The 21,466-nt window shown below is 31.8% G+C and overlaps 2 protein-coding genes across 3 annotated transcripts; one reads left to right on the top strand and one right to left on the bottom strand.

Annotated features, from left to right (window-relative positions):
- The first annotated feature begins 6,528 nt into the window (after positions 1-6,528).
- On the top strand, positions 6,529-7,757 carry LOC105641299 (transcription repressor MYB5). The gene is made up of 3 exons (XM_012225817.4): positions 6,529-6,761; positions 6,830-6,959; positions 7,067-7,757. Exons 1-3 carry the CDS (start codon positions 6,635-6,637, stop codon positions 7,530-7,532), a joined length of 723 nt encoding a protein of 240 aa, XP_012081207.1. The 5' UTR covers positions 6,529-6,634; the 3' UTR covers positions 7,533-7,757.
- Positions 7,758-8,154: 397 nt separating this feature from the next.
- LOC105641298 (RabGAP/TBC domain-containing protein) lies at positions 8,155-19,022 on the bottom strand. Of its 2 annotated transcripts, XM_012225814.3 has the most exons (16): positions 18,841-19,022; positions 18,484-18,660; positions 18,285-18,336; positions 18,062-18,169; positions 17,149-17,233; positions 15,863-15,917; positions 15,156-15,557; positions 13,886-13,966; positions 13,248-13,307; positions 12,377-12,475; positions 12,172-12,282; positions 10,376-10,447; positions 10,155-10,271; positions 9,502-9,651; positions 9,249-9,349; positions 8,155-8,627 (listed from the first exon to the last, which is right to left on the bottom strand). In XM_012225814.3, the coding sequence occupies exons 1-16, from the start codon at positions 18,901-18,903 to the stop codon at positions 8,297-8,299; spliced, it is 2,064 nt and encodes a 687-aa protein (XP_012081204.2). In that variant the 5' UTR covers positions 18,904-19,022; the 3' UTR covers positions 8,155-8,296. The 2 variants fall into 2 exon arrangements, with proteins under 2 accessions (XP_012081204.2, XP_012081205.2); XM_012225815.3 differs by lacking the exon at positions 13,886-13,966.
- Positions 19,023-21,466: the final 2,444 nt, after the last annotated feature.

Here is a 21,466-nt window from a genome sequence, read left to right as displayed (position 1 = left end):
TGAACATTGGATTTTGTGATTTAGGAAGTTTCTTCCATAAACGTTTGAATTCAATCTCTCACCCATAAATTTAAAATTATAATTTGTAAGCTTTTAATCTTATTATGTTTTTTTTTTTCTTATTTATAATTTTTGTTCATCTGAATTTAATCTACTTAATTATATTATTTATAATTTCTGTTGAGCTTTACTAATACCGTGGTTAAAAAACAGAATAAAGGAAGCTAAAGAAGGCCAAACGCAGATCAATCCGAAATGGGATGGGTCTAACTTTTTATGGCACAAAGCATAATTAGTGAGTGAGCTCTGTTTAATTTCACTAATTAAAAGAGATTAATGAGACTAATAAATTATTAAATTATAAATAAAAATTATAGTAGGTCCAACTGAACCTATTTTAATAAGTGGACCATGAAAATCGATAGTGTCAGATATGGTCGCTATGTAGCTAAGTAAAGGGTTTCTGTTTCTATATATAAAGATAAGTGAGTGGCAATGCCAGGTTGGGTTTGGTCCAACTCCAACCATATTACCCTCGTCTTAGGCTTCCCATGAAAATTACCTGGCCCCATTTGCCATGAATATTTCATGTTCTTTTTCAGAATTTTTTTTTTCACATTAAGAATATTGACCTGTTAGAACCTTAAGATTTATAATTGGGTTCTGTAAAAGTACAACTCACCTATATATTATTTGGCTGCCATGATAATTTTTTGTATACAATGATATCTAATTGTTGTTACTTGTAATTTTTATTAATTTGTTGACGGTAATGGGGATGTAGCTCAAATGGTAGAGTGCTTGCTTTACGTGTAAGAGGTGCAGGGTTCAATCTATGGGATCTCCACATTTTTTATCAGTTTGTTTATGCAGAACTTTCATATACAAAAATAAAATATCTTTAATTGTGATCATTTTCCTGCAAAATATATTTTTATTATATGATTATATGACCACGTCAATTATACTTACATGTGCATATACATATTCGATATGGTTTTATTTTTAGTTTTTCAGAATTAATTGCAAGCGATAATGAAAGTTTAAATGCAAAAGTATTTATTAATTAAGAATATCCAATATCCAACAATAAATTATAACATAAATTTTTTAATATACCCCAATTGGTTCAATAAATAAATTTTTAAACTGTTTTTATTTATTATTATTTTTTTTTTGTATTAGTGATTTTGGTAGTTCTAATTTTTCCCCAACCCTAATTTTAGTTTGTCTAATAGGAGTGTTTACATCGAAAAATCATTTTATATTTTCAGGTGAAAAAGCTCACTTTTTACTTTCTGTACAGTCAAGATGACCCAAAATAACCAAGTTCTAAAAATTTGCATGCAGGAAAAAAGTTTGACATGAGAGGTTAGGGCTTGATTGGAGTGGACGAACAGATGCTTTCACCTTCAGCTGGGAAGAGTTGTCCGAGTCTGATTTTTCCTGGAAAAATAAAAGCACAGAAAAGAAAAGTTGGAAATAATTCAGAATGTAAGAATATTGATTAAAAAGGGTAAATAACCATTTCGTCCTTGTGATTTGATGAAATTAACTACTTAATTCTTATATTTTGAGAAAGAAAAAAAAGATAAATGTATCTTAGTTGTTTGCTCCCACTGAACTAAAAAGTCTTTCCGTTCTAAATTTACACTTTTTGATTATTGATTTTTAATAAAAAGGAGAAAATACCTTTTATTCTATTTCTATTGTCCATCTTTATGCTAAAACATAATTAATTTTATTAATAATAATAATGTATAATTACTAATACAAATGGAAGAAATGAAATGAAATATAAATAGGGCAATCTGGAGTTTTAAAAATTAAATATGGGCAATATCAAAAATAAAAAATTTTAATCCTTCCTAACACCAATTTGATAGATTGAGAAATGATGGAAATATTTACTTATAGAAAGCTAAATTTTTTTTTTTTTGAAAATATTAATAGAGTTTTATGTGCAAGTTTGTCAATTTTCCATTTAAAGAATTGAAAAATAATTTTTCAGTTTCTAAAAATTTAATTAAAATTCGTAAATATGTTTAAATTGTTTTCCACAATCTTTTTATAACAAAAATTATATTTTTAAATTGTTTTCATTTAAGAAAAATACTTTTTATTATTAAAATTAATATACATATATATAATTTTCAAAAAACATATTTTTAATGAAAATTCATAATAAAATAGGTAAATAATTTAAGTAAATATTTAATTTTCTACGTCATACTTTAAAATGTTATTAATTTTGTTATTACATAAAACTATATTTATAATGTAACATTTATGTTAAAATTTTTTTTTAGAAAATGATGAAAAAGTGATTTATTATTATTAATAAATTAATACATACTTCCAAAATCCCCATCCAAATCAACAACTAAAAGCAAATCATAAAAATTAGGATGGAAGGACTAAACTGTTAAATGGTTTTAAACTATAAGGACACTTTCGTATATTTTAAGCAGTTAACTCCATTAAACCACAAGGACTTATTAGTAATTTATCCTACTAAAAATATTAAAAAAAGAGCCGGCCAGCTCTAAATGTATAGCTATAGCTCTTCTTCCGGACGTGTGCATGATTTCCACGTTATAGACAAGGTCAGTGTTAGTTACAAAAATTTTGTTGACTGGAAGTATTATAACTTGGTTGGTTAGCTTATCACATTCTTTTGATACTTTCTTCCTCTTATGCATCTCCGATTGCTCTTCCTTTGTAGCATTGATTTTGAACATCATTTTTTAATGACTTTTGGTTCATAGGTACCAATATTATTTCCTTAACGTTTACACTCAATTTAAATATTTCATTAATCCTCAACTTACAAATATACGATTAAATTCTATGGGTAACATAAAAATTAAATTGCAAGTTGCAGTTACAAAATGCTAAAAGTTTGATCATAAAATCCGTATGAACGTTGAAAAGTACTAGATCTTTTAAAACAACTTTTTTCTGTATGATTATAAACCTACTTCCTTTCTTTTAATGCACTTTCGATTATCAATCTATCATACTTCCGGAGTCAAAGTACATAAATTTTATGCAGGACATAACCAAATCATCTCAAAACGTGTTTCTTTTATTTTATCCCAACTTATCTAGTTGAATTTTTCTTTTGTAGGATGTAATGTTTATGATATGCTAAGAAAATTACAGTATTAAATGAAGACATATATGGCAATGGCACATATACCAGCAAATGATATGGTGCTTGATGGGATTCTAAAGCCATTTAGACCGGGCAGAAAGAGAGAGAAATTTTGTTGCAGTCAGCTTTAGTGATATATATATATATATATATATAGTTTATCGGTAAACGTAAATTAATAAATTACTTTATTTTTCCCACCGTTTCTGTATGCGTATTGAAATTGAAGAATTAGACCAAAAGCGGAAAGCTTATATGGATTCTAATCGACCGATTTGTCCATTTTCCATGCGTGCATTCCTTCTTCTTGCTTCTCTTTTTCATTTTTTCTAGTCACTGCTCATGTTCTGCAAACTACTACTGACTTGACAACTTTAAATATATAGTGGCAATAGCTGGTAACACCCCCTGCAATTTCTACTATTCATCCTCATCTTTTATATATATATATATATATATATATATATATATATATTTCCTTGTAGGAATTTATTCACTAATTAGGATTAACACTTGTTTTTTAAGATGCTTGAGAGGATTTTCAATAGCTATTTGCGGCACGTCAAACCTATAAGATAAATCGCAACCGAAATTTTCTCTATTCACAAGGATCAGACCTATAAGATAAATCGCAATCAAAATTTTCTCCATTCACAAGGATCAAACAGTCTTTTTTTTTTTTTTCTCCTTTTAAATTTGTGAATTTAATGGAAAAAAAACCCTTCTCCTCAATGCTAAAATATAAAATTAGTGCTTTTAAGATAATTAATAGATATGAAAATGGCTTGAAGAAAAGATATAAAAAGTTCAAAATCTCGTCAACATAAAATCATTATCGTTAATCAAAAAGAGGGCACGGTGATTGCGGAAGCTCCTTTCACACTTCAGAGTTGCTTTTAAACAGCTGATTTATAACTGTAACCGAAGAGCTAATAACAAACTCTGTCAAGAAATAATGACGGGTAAATGATTTGGAGAGAAGGATCATCACTACGCTCCTACGAGTGGTTTTGAATGGTTGGTGATGCTGTGCTGGGTAGCTCTCTCTCTACTGAAAAATGACAGGAAATAATTCGCAACCATTGGGTCATTATTTTTATTATGGAACATAAACTTCTGAAAAAGGAATAGTTAGCATTCCATTTGGTTTTAAGTGAATTCAAAATGTAGAATTCACTTGGCTAATCAATTAGCTATCTAATTAGATATAAAAATAACATAGTTAATAATTTGTGCTTTTACCTTTACTTTTGTTTTTGAAACATATGCAAGTCTTGTTTTATTTTTTTCATGAGTTTCTTTTTCTGGTATTATATCAATCTCGTTTTAAATTTATTGCTATTTACGAGATTAATTTCATTTCAGATGATTATTAGTACTGTTAATTAAATATTTTATTATCTTAAGAAAAGGCACTCAATTGCCACTAACACTAATAAAAGAAGACAAGAGCTTTTGGTGAGACAATGAGGTTACTATGATTGGTTTTGGTTGCTTATACAATCACTATAGATTTGCCCATGAAATTTACACTATAATATCTATTACGGTCTTATACTATCAGATTTTAGTAATAACTATGCTATTCGTTAAAATAAAATATAAAAGTGCAATAAGTCTTTTCGTTTACAGCAGTTGCTTTTGCGTTCGCTTCTTAAGAAACCAACAAAGCGTAAGAGCAAGAAGTTCATTAGCTAAGTAAGGAGAATTTTATAGTTTATGGCAATTAAACACTTTTAAAATTATTTTATTTTGATAAAAATATAATTATTATTAAAATGGTAAAGATTACCGTAAATTTGAAAGTAACGAATTTCAAGGCAAATTAGTGCATTAGGCACTTTATGACTTAGGTAGTAGCGGAATAGTTGCTGAATGGAAGAACAGAAAAATAAAAAGAACCAACAAAATAAATCTGCATGATGAGATTGACATGACAAGAATGCCTGAAATGGGGGGGCCAGAAATACTATAAAAAAGCAAACAAAAGAAATGTGCATCGCATGATAATGAGATGATATGACACTAATGCCTAGATATAATAGTATGATGGTTTTTGGCTTTATCCGCCAATCATTGCCTCTCTAAACCAAAAGTGAGGACAATGAAGCATTAGCACCACATACGCATACAGTACAGACAGTATAAATACATTAGCTGAGCAGACGTTGTACGACCCCAGCAAATTCTCACGACACTCTCTATTTTAGAGTCACTACGCATTTCCACTCTTTTCGTACTTTTCTACCTGCTAGAACACGACTTAGGAGTTGCGACTCTTCTTAATCTTATTAACATTTCTTTTAGACATTAAAATAATTATCAAGATTATGATCAACTATTACTATTTTTTATTTCTTTTTTAAGAATTGGAAATGAGACTTTGAACTTGATTCATCTTGTATATATATTTACTATTAGATTGTATTTTTTGTACAATTATCTATTCTTTTGTTGCAGTTTACAAGCCAAACATTATCTATTTTGAAAAATTAGATATTTGAAATGATTACTTTAAGCTTATGTTTTAAGTGTAAAATCAATATTATATCAAATCATATGCTCAATGTTAAAAATGACTAATTAAATGCTCTTCAAAGAAAAAAAAATTTACTCAGCCGTATCAAATTATGAATTCCAAGTTAAGCTTCAGGTTCAGTAATTTCTTATACACATAATTTAAAATTAAATATTTGATGAAATAACATACATATTTACAATGAGTTCTAAATATGAATAACAAAAAAAAAAAAAAAAAAAAAAAAAAAAAAAAAAAAAAAGCATCAGTGACTAAAAATTTTAAAATTGTGAATTAGAAAATGAAGTTTCTTCTAAGCTGGAATTTGGCCAACTGCACAAGTTTAGGACTAACTGTTATGTACAGTAAACCAAACAATTTTATCCAAACCAAATGTTCAAACCCTAAAAGAATAAATTAAGGTAAAGGTAGCCAACAGTCAAATAGTAAAATATTATTTATTGGAGCTGTTTTGTTGAGGAGGACAACGGTGAAAATTAAAAGGACCAAGTACTTACATATCACAAACGTAGGATACATGGCTAATTAGGTATATTTGGTCAAAATTGCTATTTTTGAAGGGTACTGCCCTATATGTATGTATTCTATATGAATCCAATCTAGTGCAAGACAAAGCAACTAAAGTGGAACTGGAATTTCCCATCACTTTTCAATTATTTTTTTATTTTTTATTGTTTATTTCCATATAGAGCAAGGTTACGCCAGGAAAAAGTTAAAGAGAAACAGAATATAGGGCCCCTACTTCAATTCCTTTTTGGGATTATAATTAAATTTGTGTAAACAGTGTATCCTATACACGAGGTAATTTGTATTTATTCATAGAAGTGTGTGATTTCAATACATGCACAAGTCTCCTTTCTATATAAAAGCCTTTCACATTCACATTTCTTTACCATACACGCACAAGCTTTTGGAGAGTTCAGCAAGAAAGAAGAGAGATGGAGAATAAACAAGTGAAGCCACGGGTCAAGAAAGGTTTGTGGAAACCAGAGGAGGACTTAATACTCAAGAATTATGTGGAGACTCATGGAGAAGGCAACTGGGCTACCGTGTCTGAAAAATCAGGTATTATTTATGCACAATAGAGAAGCTTTTGGATTTAGGCTAATTTTGATGTATGATTGTCCTTGCAGGTTTGATGAGGGGCGGGAAGAGTTGCAGACTGAGATGGAAGAATTACTTGAGACCTAATATTAAACGTGGAGGGATGTCCCAAGAGGAAGAAGACCTCATTATTAGGATGCATAAGCTTCTAGGCAACAGGTAAGTGCTTCCCTTGTTACTAGTAATAATATAGTCTTCAATATATATACAGATTATAAAGCATTCCAACTAGAAGCAGATCTGCAATCTATTTTTCGTACCTGTAGATGGTCGCTTATTGCTGGTCGACTGCCCGGTAGAACCGACAATGAAGTGAAGAACTACTGGAATACCCATTTGAACAAGAGATGCCATCCTGGGAAAAGACAAGGCACTGACTCAAACATCCACCAGAATGGCAATGGCAATGGCACTGGTGATGATGACGAGAACAAGACCAAGAGGCAATGCATTTCTCAGGTCTGCAGCTCAAGTACAAAGAGTATCCCTGAAGAGTTAGATGAAAAGAAAAAGGAGAAAGAAGAGAGAACTGTTACGGATACTTGGATACAAGATGCACAGAGCTGGAACTATTATATTGAATCTCCAATGATGCAAAGCAATAATGATGCATTTTTCTTTGATGATGAGCCTATCATAGCTTACTGGGATTCCTTTGTTTGGTTTGAATCATTCGGCTATAACGGCGAGGAGATATTTTCACATGCAGACCTGCAATCATTGATGCCATAGTTTTCTCATATATTCTCACACGTTCTCTTTCCACCTTGTGAGACCACTTCTATGTTTTGTTGCTGGAGTGATTTTTCCAAGGATTTAACACTGAATATGCTGTCCTTCCTGCACTGTTGAGAAATTTTTTTTTTTATGATAAATTATTAGTGCTGTGTACTAACCAGACAACAATAATGTTTATCACTGACACTAATGCATTTCTTTCTCTAGTCTATGCATATACATATTATCTTCACAGAAGAAACAAGAGGGCTTAAGGGTAATAAACCAATATGTCTTATCGTAGAAAGTGTCCCGCAGCTCCAAGGCCAAAGCGAAGCACCTTCTCAGCACAACACAGAGAAAGGATAAAACAAAAGACGGCCACTTTCCACATTGACAGAAACGGTGATAGAAGACACGAACTTGTCAAGTCCCATAGTTGTTAAAGTAACATCCTCAGAACTAAGTAGCTTAAATAGTGATGACACATCACGACAGAGATTCAATCAAACAATACATGAACCCAAGATTAACATGAAACAGTAATTCACATGAAACGCGCTGACACGGTCTTATCATCCCCATCCCAACCACTCTCTCCCGGAGTGAAATGCATAGGAAATTTAAAGGAAATCAATGATAGAAATAGTAAAATGAGTTGATTAATGAAATATTTACCAACAATTGTCTTTGAATATCAAATATACAAAACTAATAATATATCCATTGAAAATTCAGAAAACAAAGATGATTAATCATGCCAATAGATGGCTTTGCCTCTACAATCCTTCATCCTGTTGAGTATATAACAAACCATTCTCATTCTCAGGAGGCAATGAAGGTGGAGTTCCAGGTGGGACACAAGCAGCACCGTTTTCACCAGCACATATACACAGAGCCTCCGCATCCCTGAGGATTGCATCAAGATCAATATGGCCACTAAGTTCATTGATAAATTTCAAGAGAGTGTCAAAGTCCATCTGCTCTCCCATTATCTTGTTGCGGTACCGCTTCAAGATTGCAACACATGCATACAAGTGCAGGTGCTCACACAAATAATGTGTCCATAACACCTCCCATAGACGTATTGTTTTCTCATATTCAAATTCCCTGAAAATATATAACAAGAGTTGAAATATCAGTTATAATTACAGGAACAGAATCTCTTTTGGCTTCTCTGTTTGATCAAATGAAAGGTGTAAGAAATGTCTTAAACAATAGCAGATAACATAAAATGTTGGCAAGTAAGACAAGAATTATGCATACCATTTATTAGCATCGAAAGACAAATCTTAGTAAGTCAAGGATGTATGAAGTGGCAATTTTGACATCAGAAAGACTTCTGAAACATTTTACCTAATATGTTATTATAATGAAAGGCAGTTGGTTACATCCTGATTAATTTTATAAATGATAGAGAAAAAAAAAAAAAAAAAAGAATTAGGATTTCTGCGTGTCTGCTAGCACTAAGTAATTCCAAGGTTTTGGGAGCATGCTTGGCGAACTGTAGCAGAATAAGTTTATAGTTTATCATACTAATGCATTTTCATTTTTCTTGATTCTATTTATTTTCATGTTAGTAAATAATGAGCGCAGAAGACAACCATATTTCAGTTATGGGTTATAGTGTAAAAGCAATAAATCAATATAAAGTACACCAGGAATGTATTTAGCAACAGCAAGAAAAAGACAAGCATCTTGAAAGACTGGAAGGAAGTCCGGCCATCTGACCTTTTAAATTGTATTAGAATCCAGCGGAAACAAAAGAAGTAATTCAAGCAATCATTCTGCTTGAAATAGTTGTGCAATGGACTGTCCAACAACTCCACCAACTGCCAAAATAAATCAAATCAATCAAGCCAAAAAGCCTTATTATTGTCTGACCTAAAGCAAACAGATCTAAACATCAAGGTGGAGCATGAGTGAAAGGAGAGATGCTCATAATGTGGATTTCCACCAGTAAAAGATACAGAAAGGGAGAGACCTTAGATAATGCAAAAAGTTGAGAGTGCATGCCACTTTGGTCACGATTAAAATTAGGTCCAAGGCGTTCCATCAATGCGACAAAACACCAAAATGATTCTGATTCGTCCTCCATCACAAATAAAATAGGAGAGAGTAAATCACTCATACCCTGTGAGACGAGGCAAAAAAAAAAAAAAACATGTAAGTGAAGAAGCAACTAATTAACTACCCAAACAGGTAGGAATGAAACATCCACATGATTAATGATATTTGAACTGCTAAAACTGTCTGATGCTACTTGGGGAAAAAAAAATATGGTACAGCATTAAGGTACAATTAAGTCCAAAAGAACTTGAAATTCTAGCAGAGTGTTTTTATTGTTTTCGACATGATACAAAGAGACAAAAGGCACTACAGTGAAAAACAATGGAGGGAGAGGACTGCAAAGCTCTAGAACTTACCTACAAAATCTAATTGCTTTAAGATATGGCATCTATTTGATGCAAACCAATTACAATGCAATGGTATATATATTATATGATACTTCCAAGTTAGCACGAACAAAAAATTTCTAGAAAAGAAGTATGAAAGGAAAAATCATAAGACTTCATAATTATGGAAAGTAAAACTAGCTATATTTCTGTGAAAGACCAGTAATGAGAAAAGTATTACCTGACAGTAGCCAAGGTCAAAATTATAAAAGGAATACGTCAATAGAATATCACGCAAGACATTCACGTTTGGATTGTCATCCCCATCATAGAAAGGAAGTGATCTGTCAGTCCTCACCTTCAGAGACAGGTAACAGAATTAACTCAAAATCGCATGCATTAGTGATCTAATGAAGTAAAAGTTTGGTCGTATCATTACAAATGTGCTAACAGTATACATACCACGTCTTTGTCTACAAGGCCTTTCCTTTCCCTAAATTTTGTAAATCTCTTTGCCTGTTCAGGAGATATGCTCTGCAGAAAAGGGCAGAAGTAGAAATACATGTATGTATTAAGTCTCAAAGGAACGCTTATTCAGTGGAGAAACAAGCATATGCTGTCCTGACATAATTTCATACCAAACTTAAGTCATCTTACAACAACATTTTGCATCCCCAAATAGAATAAGGCTACAGTATGCACTCCTAATGAACCTAAAGAAAAAGGAGAGTGCACTGAATACATATACAGTCAATTACCTTAATTTTCAATAATTGTTTAGAGGTTGGCACAGGAAAGTGCACAAACAACAAAAAAAATTCAATCCAATTTATAGTTTCCTTTTCACCTTCGCCAACCTAGTTTCTGTTTTGGCCCTACATATCTACACAGGGTCCCAATGATCCTGTATCAAAAATCTTTAATTAAATTTACCACTCTGAAAATACAATCCTTGATGACATTCATATAAAGGGATAATATCCAATCTATGTTAACCACAAATATTGATTCTCTTATGCATCTAATTAAGTAGGTTAACATGGTCAGAAAATTGAACAACACAAATCATGTGTATCACTCTACTTAAAAAAACAAATGCAATAGCATTAGCTAGAACCAAAATGAAGCAAGTCACAAGGCAAAACAGAACAACTATTAAGGGCAGGCAACAAATGACATGTTACAGAAATTAAAGTGGAAATGAAAAGAAAAAAGAGAGAGAGAGAGAGAGAGAGAGAGAGAGAGAGAGGATATATACTAGTCAGGACCTTTGTTTGAAAAATTAATTAATAAGTCTCTACAATTTATCTTTTAAACATTTTAGCCCTTTCGCTTGATTTTTTATTAGATTTACTTAAAATCTCAATTTTACCCTTGACCCAATTTCAATTTTTTCTTTTTACCTGCCACCACCAAATAAACCCAATAACAAAACTTACGAATAATGTGAAAGATAATCTTATTCGAATATTAACTACAACCTACTTGAAACAATATAACCCCCCTCAATCTACAAAACTATAATATAGCATCCTTGGCAGCCCTCTCAAGTGCCATGTGGCTGCTTCAAAGGTGTAAAAAGTCTATAGCATTTTCTCTTTGATTGATCTATTAACATGTAAGATAAATATTGTATTCTTTATGTTTTTACTAGCTAAAAGATTGCATATTTTATTTGTAACCATTGATTCTTCAATTAAATTTTATTTGCAGCAGAGTTCTTATGACTTTAAGAATAACCGTGGTGAACGGGCCATTACCGTCAAACCTAATTATGATACTGAACAGGGAATTCTGGATACTGCAAATTTAAGTTTTTCGAGAGATGAGGAAGAACAAATGGGAGAGTAGATTGGGGATAATTTCGCAATTTAAAATTGAGTTGACTAACTTCACTTTGACCAAAAGAAAATAGAAAAAATCTTAACCGAAAGATAATATGTTTGGTGGAATGAAAATTTAGGGACTATTAAATTAATTTTTGAAAATAGAAGTCTAGACTAATGAATTTCACAGTATGATAGGAACTAAATAGTAATTCGCTCAAACAACAATGAAGAAAACAAGACTACCAATGCAATAAAGAAAAGCAAATTTAAGGCTGATGCCAGAGAGAGGTCGACAAGATGGCAACTGAAAACTCCCGTTCTAGAAAGGAAAAGCACAATAAATAACCCTTAAGACCTTCAAAGACAGACAAGCAAGTTCCACATGGGTCAAGCGATGTAGCATTAAATAAACCAAGAATTTCACCACACCTGCCATTGTTTCTTCACGGTTTCATACTCTAACTTTTTATTGTAACGAAGGCATTCCCTTTCTGCATATGTTGAATCATATGCATGGTATCCCAAGAGAAATGCCCAAACCTACAATCATTATCAACAGTTTTAAGAATGAGACTGATATTAAGCCAAAAGTAAATTTCTTAACATAGTTTTTCACACATCACAAAAAACAGACCTCTCTCCTCAATGTGTGCTCAACTCCTCCATAGAATATTCTCTTTCTTAAAGCTTTGGAATCCATAACTCGTCCTTCAGAATCCAAAAAAGTAGCCCACTGAAGATAAAATAAACTATTAAGAAATAAGACATGATAACTTGACAAACCACATTTAAGAACTTACAAGTCATTACTACTAAAGAAATTCTTCTTTAACATAAAGCTCATGCATAGCAATAGCATAAACTCTATTGTGGAATAGAACACGGTTAATCAGGATGAGATTTATAACCCATGAACTTACAATACTTTAGCCTATAGTCTTAAAAAATAAGATCCAGTATATCACAATAACACCAAAACAGAGTTAAAACAACCACTTCAAGCCAAGGACAACTTCATGGTTACAGGTGCATACTCCTGATCAACTTTCTAGTGCTAGTTGCCTATGAAAAAAAAGCATATCTCATCAAAGAATGTTCGAGGATCTTAGTGTCAAATCAAATAATTGACGGAAAAATACCAAGATTAGACCATATGGACAGCTCGTTACGCTCAAACTTTACTCAAAAGAAAATAATAATTATAGTTTTTGACACGGAATATGCATACCTACCCTGGGACTCAACAAAGTTAAAATCAATAGGGAATAAGATGAACATGCTCGCAGAACCAGAAGAAAATTTGTCAGCATAAAGACCCAAATAAATTACGGGTAGGTTCAGTTCAAGGTAATGATTGAGAAACAAAATAAAAAAATCACAGCAGAATGAACAATAGTGCTAGAAAGTAAAATTGACAGGAATTTCCCAGATAAAGTGTTCATAAATAAAAAACCTGGTATTCAGTACTTGATATGGAATTTTTCTTCACAAAGGAGAGCACTTACCTCTTCAGAACCCAGAGGTGGTTGTCGTGGTTTTCCCCACACAAGTGTCAGTTTGTCAAACTGCCAAAGGATGTGGAAAATGTTAATTCCATGGTCAAAAGAATTATTGTATTTAGTCATCAACAAAGGGAAAAAATTACAAAATGGCATGCAAGTTCCCAAGAAATCTGGTTTATGTTAAACCTTTATGGCTATTATCATCCAAAATTTTCCAGATAGAAAATTCTTAGCTCGATTAGCTCAAATGCTCATTTGTGACCTAATATGAAAATACCAGAGGACCAATTTTTATAAAGCAATGCAACTATCGCATTACCTCCCACTCATGCAAGCCCCTTTGTTCTTATTCCAACTTGGTGTCAGAAAGATCAAGAATCATGATATATCAAAGTACAAGACAGTAACATAACATGATGAACTTAGTTGACCATGATCTTAGTTGACCATGATATAAATTTAAATAAGTTATCGTAGAGATTAGAGGCATGAAAGCAAATGTTAAACATTCTATTAGATGAGCAGAAAATCATACAACGCTATATATCAGTCACAAACTGATATTCACATTGGAAAAAAATAAAATAGAAGGGAAGAAATGAGCCCGAAACTAAAGCGAACTACAAGTATCCTCTTTATACCTCCTTAAAATTGATTAGCTGAAAAGGTCCCACATTGGTGGCAGCTTCTTCACCATGTTCGTGTTTCCTACATAGGTATTTCTGTTTAAAAAGAATGGAGGTCTACATCAGATTGCCCTGGAATAGAAGTTTAATCTGTCTATTTTTCTTTTTTTTCTTTGACTAAAATAACTCAAGATAGCCTGAGCTGAACTAAAAATTTTTAATGATACTTCTATAATAACAACGCAGTTTTATCCTTAAAGTTATATGGCAACAGATCCAAGCAATTCCAACAATCCTGGAAAAAGTTCTAAATGTGACTCTAGACCGAAAAACTAATGGATTTTGACGTCTCATATGATCCATAAGCTGACTTGATACAACTTCATGTGTCTCATATGCTCCATAAGCTGACTTGATAAAACTTCATATGTCATCACAAGACATGAAAACACCAACCATCCCCTGAAGGCTGATAAGAGAAAATGTATTGAGACATTGAGTTCAAGGTAGCCAACTGAAAAATTAATACTCCAATCAATGATACTAAAGTTTTCCACCAAAAAGCCAACTCAATCCTAACAACTCTAAAGCTAACAGCATAAGGTTAATTTGTAGAAGATAGTGAGGAGGAAGGAAGAGCACTAATGACTAGAAAATGATTGTCGTAATTTTACTTTAAACAAAAGATGATAGATAAGGTGCCCTGCAGGCTTGAACTATTCTTGTATATTCACTCTGTACTCTTGTGACCATACGGTTATGCCTTTTTTGTCAGCTCTCAAAAATTACAGCTTCAACAAATTAGTGTCCCTATATCATCCAGTGTATTGCCATAGCCCTACAAAAATTTTTATAATCTATGAAAGAACGTGAACTCCTAATACAGATAATAAATACTCAGATGTATGCATATATGCAGCACATGTAGGTGCCTAGGCACGCACGCTCACATACACAAACATCTAACCAAATACTCCCTCTGCCACAATAATAATAGTCCAAATCACTAATATAGAACATTTCAAATTAAGTGTCCACTTTCCTATTTTGGTTAAAAGTCAACAAGTCGAAAGATTATTTTATTAATAATACCCTCCACATAGTTCATGCTGATTTTGGGACCACTGTACGCTGAGGAATAGACTAACAAAAATACTCTGTTCAAAAACTTGCTTTGATCTCCGTGAAAAATTAAACTAGATTACTATTATGGGACAAAGGGAGTAATATATAATTTTTCAAGATACTTCTAAATGCGTGATTTCCCAAGGATACAAAAGGTTACCTCAATAGGATCAGAGGGTACAGGACTTTCAATAGGACCTTCCTCTGTGCCCGGTGGTGTCTTGTGGGGGATATTAACAGCAGAATGGTTATAATTTTTCCTGTCCATAGAACCTAACCCATTGTTGTGATTTTCTCGAAATAGTTGTGAAGTAGTGTCCCGGGCAAATTTAGTTACAAGAGAGAATTTTTCTAACACTTGGATGGAAAGATCTCTAGCAGGATCATTACTCTTTTGCCTTTGCCTCCCACCAATTTGAGAAATGCTGGAACTTCCATTGTGGATATCCCCATCATCCTTCCCTTGGTTTTCATAAGAAGAAGACTCAACTGCTGAAGTAGATGCAGATCGCCCACTTGCAATAGGAACAGCCCTAGGCAGCTCCAAAGAGGACAATGTTCTCTACAAAATGTAATTATATTATAAACCCGAATAAAACACAGCAAGTGAGGAAAGAAAAATACAAGTTAATAACCAAAGTTACAAGTTTGAATATGTAGACCAATTATGTTGATTAGCAGCAAAAAATAAACAAAGTTGGTAATTTTTGAACAAGTACAAGCTAGTGGAAACCAATATCTGATGCAAATCCAATTTAAAAAGCAGTATTTTGTGATTAACGACTTCGACAGAGCAATAATTTTCACGTAATTGCAGTTACTAGTTATCCAAAGATTAAAAAACAAAATACAAACAATTATGCTCACCTGCAATGGATTTTGAAAATCATTGACAAGAAAAACATTTGCATCTTCCAATGACCTGTATATGTAATACATAATTATAAGAAATGACATCTATAATGATAAAGAAGCAAGAGTTAAATGTAAAAGTAAAAAATTTTTTGAACCTCACCGAAAAAATAATTTAAGAAAAAAAAATTAATATGTACAATCAAAAGAAGCAAAGAAAATAGGGAACACATTAAGAATGATCTAGCAACATGATTGATAAAGCCATTACGGATTAAAGCAGCCTTAATGTGATATTACAACCTTGTGAAAAAACATTCTTCCTCTTTTTAGTCAGGTAATAAAAATCAAAGGGCACATACTGGCAGAGTGGAAATGCATGGAAAGCTAGCAAGAGGTTCCACTCGGACAGACTTAAAATGAACCTGGCTTCTAAACTTAAAACCACCAGAACCCCAACAAGGAGAGAGGGAAAGAGAAATAGAAATAGAAGATGGAAGAAATCAACCAGTAGAAAAGCAAATACAAAAGCAGTTGTTCAAACCTTGTGCAGAAAATGAGAAAGTCCTATTCTACATCCTAAAATATGTGATTACTGCAGTATCGACATAGTATCAAAATTCCATGGGAAACACAAGAGAACCCCACCCCTCATGCATCGGAACCCAAACTCACGTTCCAACAACCATGTATTTAAGTCAAAGTCTCAAGTTAACATAGATGAAATATGCAATATCCCATAGGGGAATATCACACTCAATTCCATAGGTGAATGGCATAATGCCTAGAAGAAGAATGCAGGCATGCAAATACAACAATGCTAAATCATCATATCATACTGGCTTTTCTCCTATGTTTAATTACTTAACAGTAAACAGTTTCTTTTCTTCTGTCATCACATGTGCTCACAAACCCAAATATTCAGGAACTGCCAATCACACCCTCCTACCCACAACTGTAAGAGAGAATATGCGACCAGGTTATAAGGCCATAGGCAAAACAAGAAGAGGCTTTTCATAGCCTATGCAAGATCATGGTTCATTCTTCGCACTTTGCAAAACTGCCCTAATTTTTTGCTCTGAAATTTTCCAACTAACCCTATTGCAATTGGTACAGAACAAAAATCAATGTTTTCAATCTGTAAAACCTTCTACTTGCATAGCGTATGTCAACTTGGAAATTCAACGTGTTAAAGGTACACTTATATAGTTATACTAATCAATATCCGCCCACCTGTCATCTATATATGTGGATATTAGAGAGGGAATTAACATAAAATGGAAGCTAAGACAATAACCAACCTCACAATAAAAACATGTTGCTTGACTGTAGCAAGGAATTCTTTGACTCCCCCGTTGTAGAAGTAAAGAGGAGGAAATGCAAGTCCTGCAAAATAACTCCTTTTTATAGATGTGAGAAGTCGTAAGGAGTGGATTGGTTATTAAACCATAAAACATCTAATTAAAATAAATGCACAGATTATCAAATAAATATCAGTACCTTTTAGTAGAGTTGATCATCCACAATTAAATTAAATGTCTTATATAAAAGTTAATTTTGCATCTACAATTCAAAGGTTCTAGTACTTTAACAGCTTAAAAATGCTTGAAAGAAACAAAGTTCATCTAATCAAATACTATAGGAACAAAATAATAGTTAACACAAACAGGTGCAATTCTTACTTGTCAAAGATTAACTCTCAAATTAATAGAAAGATAGTCGTTATAGAAAGACTAACTTCCAAATTTATTTGCGCACCCAGAAACATTAGTTTCCAGCTATAAGTAGCCAAGCAACTAGGTTGTCAGGAATTTGAACATGAAAAGAAAGGATTTTGTATTTCGTAATAAAAAGTAACTACAGTTAGAGGTGACTGCTGGATGTCAATTCCTGCAACATATATTTAATTGCCATAGCAAAACAATGAAAAGAATGAAAATCACCATTTCTTTTTAGTTTTTACGCAATCTCATTTCTTATGTGTATGAAAAGGTTGGTACGAAGGTCTATAAATTCCAGTAATTTCATTCTAGAGATAAATACAAATAAGTGAAACAACCATATATATATATATATATATATATATATATAATGCTTAATTGTAATATCAACCAAAGAATTAAACGATTTAATGATCACCTATGATTCAACTGAGACCCATTCAAAGCCTGCATAAACAGCACTGCCTTGGCTAATAGAATTAGCATGTTATACCTGATGACAAAACAACAATTACATACTGCCAGCCAAGAGTTGGGGTGTGTCGACGAATGGAACGCACGTCTGTAAAAGGCACAGCCCTTATGGTGTAAAGGTTCCTATCTGCACATACATTCAGCAACCGCATTAGTAAAAAAAAAAAAAAAAAAAAAAAAAAAAAAAAAAAAAAAAAAATGCTCACATAAATTTAACAAAACAAAAGCTTAAGGCTACCAACCTCTCTCAGACAACCTTGCATTGGAGCTTTGCCCTTTGTATGGAATCCATGTCTAGCATCATAGGCAAAAATCAAAAAAATAAAAAATAAAAAAAGAAGAAGCAGAAGGAGAAAGAAATAAATTCCCAAATCAGACACCCCGCATAAGTAAAAGGAAGCAAAATATGCATAAACCTAAACTTCTCTTTTTAGGAATTACCATAAAGAGAGAAGTATCTTGCTTAATCAGCTTCAATCTTCCACCAATTCTCTCGGACGCGAACTGAGTTGGATGAATCGCAACATTATCCTTCCTGTACACCACTTCAGCGCCATCCGGTTCACTGGAAGTGCTTCGCTTACTGCTATCGCTCGTTACCATGACGCTTGCTGATCCCTACAAACACAGCCAAAAATCGCCGGCGCAAATTCACGAGATCAATGTCCATTTTAATGTTAACAACTTCACAAATTCGAATTCGCGACTGAATCGAGCAAATTCGAGTGAATAAAAACGTGTTTCATTTCATCATTTCTGAACAGTAATTTGTGTGTGATCGATCGATTGAGGGCTTACTTGCTGGATAGAAGCAGCGTAGTCAGCGTCGTCCGCCAAATCGTGGAGTTCAGGTTCTTGCATGACTAGGGATTTTGTTGTTGCAGAGCAAGAGAAGATGAGAAGTGATTTTGCTTAGCGCAGAAGAAATAGAGAACGGAAAAGGGGCACAAGGCGGTTAGTTTAGGGAGGGAAGGTATTCGAGGGCCCCGCGTAAATGGATTTGGATATGCTATAGGCAGTTTCAGAGTCTAGTTACGAGTCTGCTAATGGTTGGCTCGGGTTTTCTTTGGTTCGAGTCTTTTGAATGCTATATTAATATTTAAAGTTGAAGAGAATAGATTATTTATGAAATCTTAAAGGATTATGAAATGCCTTTATTTTGTTGAGCAATGCTTAAGAACTTAGAGCCTGAATGGGCGGAACTCAACCCTACCAATTCGAAATAAAATTATTGATTTCTAAAGTTTTAGGCACTCCAAACTCCGCCCTAAACTCCATGCAAATAAAAAAAATTATATATAAAAAATATATTTTGTATTTCATAACATATAAAAAGTTTAAATAAAATAATTTAATAATAAATTAATAGTGGAATATGTGAGAAAATTGTATTATCATTTTAAAAATGATAATGATTGATAATGATTTCAATTTATACAATTGGACTACAGTATAGATTGACATTCTTTTGACAGAAAAATAATAACACATTATATGAATTATCTCTTTTATATATATAAATAGTTTACTTTTATAATTTATATTTAAATATCTTTTTTTGTCATTTTAAATTCAACGGCTAATCGAATACCTATTTTTACCTAACATTTTTACTCTAAACAGTTATACAAATGGTTAACAGCTATTGAAATAACTAACAGCTACTAAAACAATTAATATTGCCGAACATATTATCAACTATGAGCCGGTATAAATAATTAAACGAAATGGATTATGAGAACTTTAACATGATTGACTTTGAATTCTCATCGGAAGACTTTATTAGTTAATCATATTGATTTGCAAATCGGTGAATTTATAAGTTTTAAATTTACTATAATAAATGCTCAATCATAATATGATAAAATGAAATTATTGCGTTGATAGTAGGCCTTTAATGTAATATGTTTGAAAAATTATAATTGAAATTTGCTTAAATTGTAACACTGTCCTATACAGATTTGTAACGTATCTTGTACGCATGATAATTTATGTGTTGGAAGAAAATAGTATATTAATTATTATCGGAAATACATCATCACCTTGTACGTCTAATTAATTTTTATCATTATTATTTAAGTAACTAAGATTAAATTTGCCTTTTATAAAGTGAAATTATTTTCTTTATAGGATTTATATTTGTATTTTACTTGCGCGTTATTTTTATACTAGTTGGACTTGAATGCATATTATGAGTATGACCAAGTATGTTATGAGAAATTTTTTTTAATTATTTATCCCAACTAAGACCATTTTACGTTACATTTCATTTCAATTTAATTCAATAAGTGGTGGATTTAAATTCTACGATGACCAAACCGACACTTAAAAAATTGTCATTCTTAAGACTTCAATTGTCATCCCAATTTAGTTAATTTGATTATCAGAAATACTCGATTTTAGCAATGCTTAAAAAATTGTCATTCTAATTTTGCGAGTAGTTTTAATTGTATCTTGAATCTAATTTTTTTCTCTTAATACCTCAAATTTTAATTTTAGTTATAATAGCGCCATAATTTCAATTTTCACCATAAATAGTCTATGTATCTATCTATTGTTCGTGATGTACTTATGATTGATGCTAATAGTACCTAAATCATCATTCCCAAATAAAGTATCAGCTTAACCAAAGAGATAAATAAGAGATTATGATTGAAATAAAGTCTGATTTCGCCCTTAAATTTTTTTAAAATAATTGAAAAGGTCAGATTTGACATTTAATGTCAATTTAACCTTTAAATTTGTTTTGCTTTTTACAATTTGATGAATTGATCTAATTTAATAAGATTGACCTTTATTATTCTTGCACTACGCTAAATTTATTGAGTGGCTGCACTAATGATCGAGAGAGTTTGATTCAGCTGATTAAGGCAGTCCGTAGCTTATTTATATTCACTGGCTAGGTTTGTAAGTATTTTATAAAAAATTTAATTAACAATTTATAGTTTATAAAAGTCTCAATTAGCTGTTGATTCTACCGATTATATTTTTAAAGTTTTTTAATGAGTTGATAACTGATTTGTATATATATTATAGCTTGATTTTATTAACTTTATAAAAATAATTACTAATAAAATTATATTATTTAAATTAATACTTTTATCGTTTTATTAGTTATTTAAAAGTAATAAGTTTCAATTAAATATTATTTTATAAAAAAATTAAAAAGTGTTTTTATTTATATACTGTTAAAATTAAAAAAAAAATAATATATTCAGCTCAAAAATTAAAAAAACATATAGTATACATCAATGTATAATATATAAAAATAATTATATCTTTAATGGTTATTTTACATTTTAACAATAAACGCTACTAATTTTATTAAATACCAATATTTATAAGCTATCGCTATCAGCCATCAGCTATGGGTTTTGTTCTACAATAGCATTTGAGGTAGCGTTTAGAGTTTTGACTATGTCAA

Source organism: Jatropha curcas, chromosome 8 (assembly GCF_041381405.1).
Source record: "Jatropha curcas cultivar XTBG-Jc1 chromosome 8, XTBG_Jcur_1.0, whole genome shotgun sequence".
In the NCBI taxonomy this organism is placed as follows: domain Eukaryota; kingdom Viridiplantae; phylum Streptophyta; class Magnoliopsida; order Malpighiales; family Euphorbiaceae; genus Jatropha; species Jatropha curcas.
The sequence above is the reverse complement of the archived record's forward strand: the minus strand, read 5'-3'. Positions and strand labels throughout refer to the sequence as shown.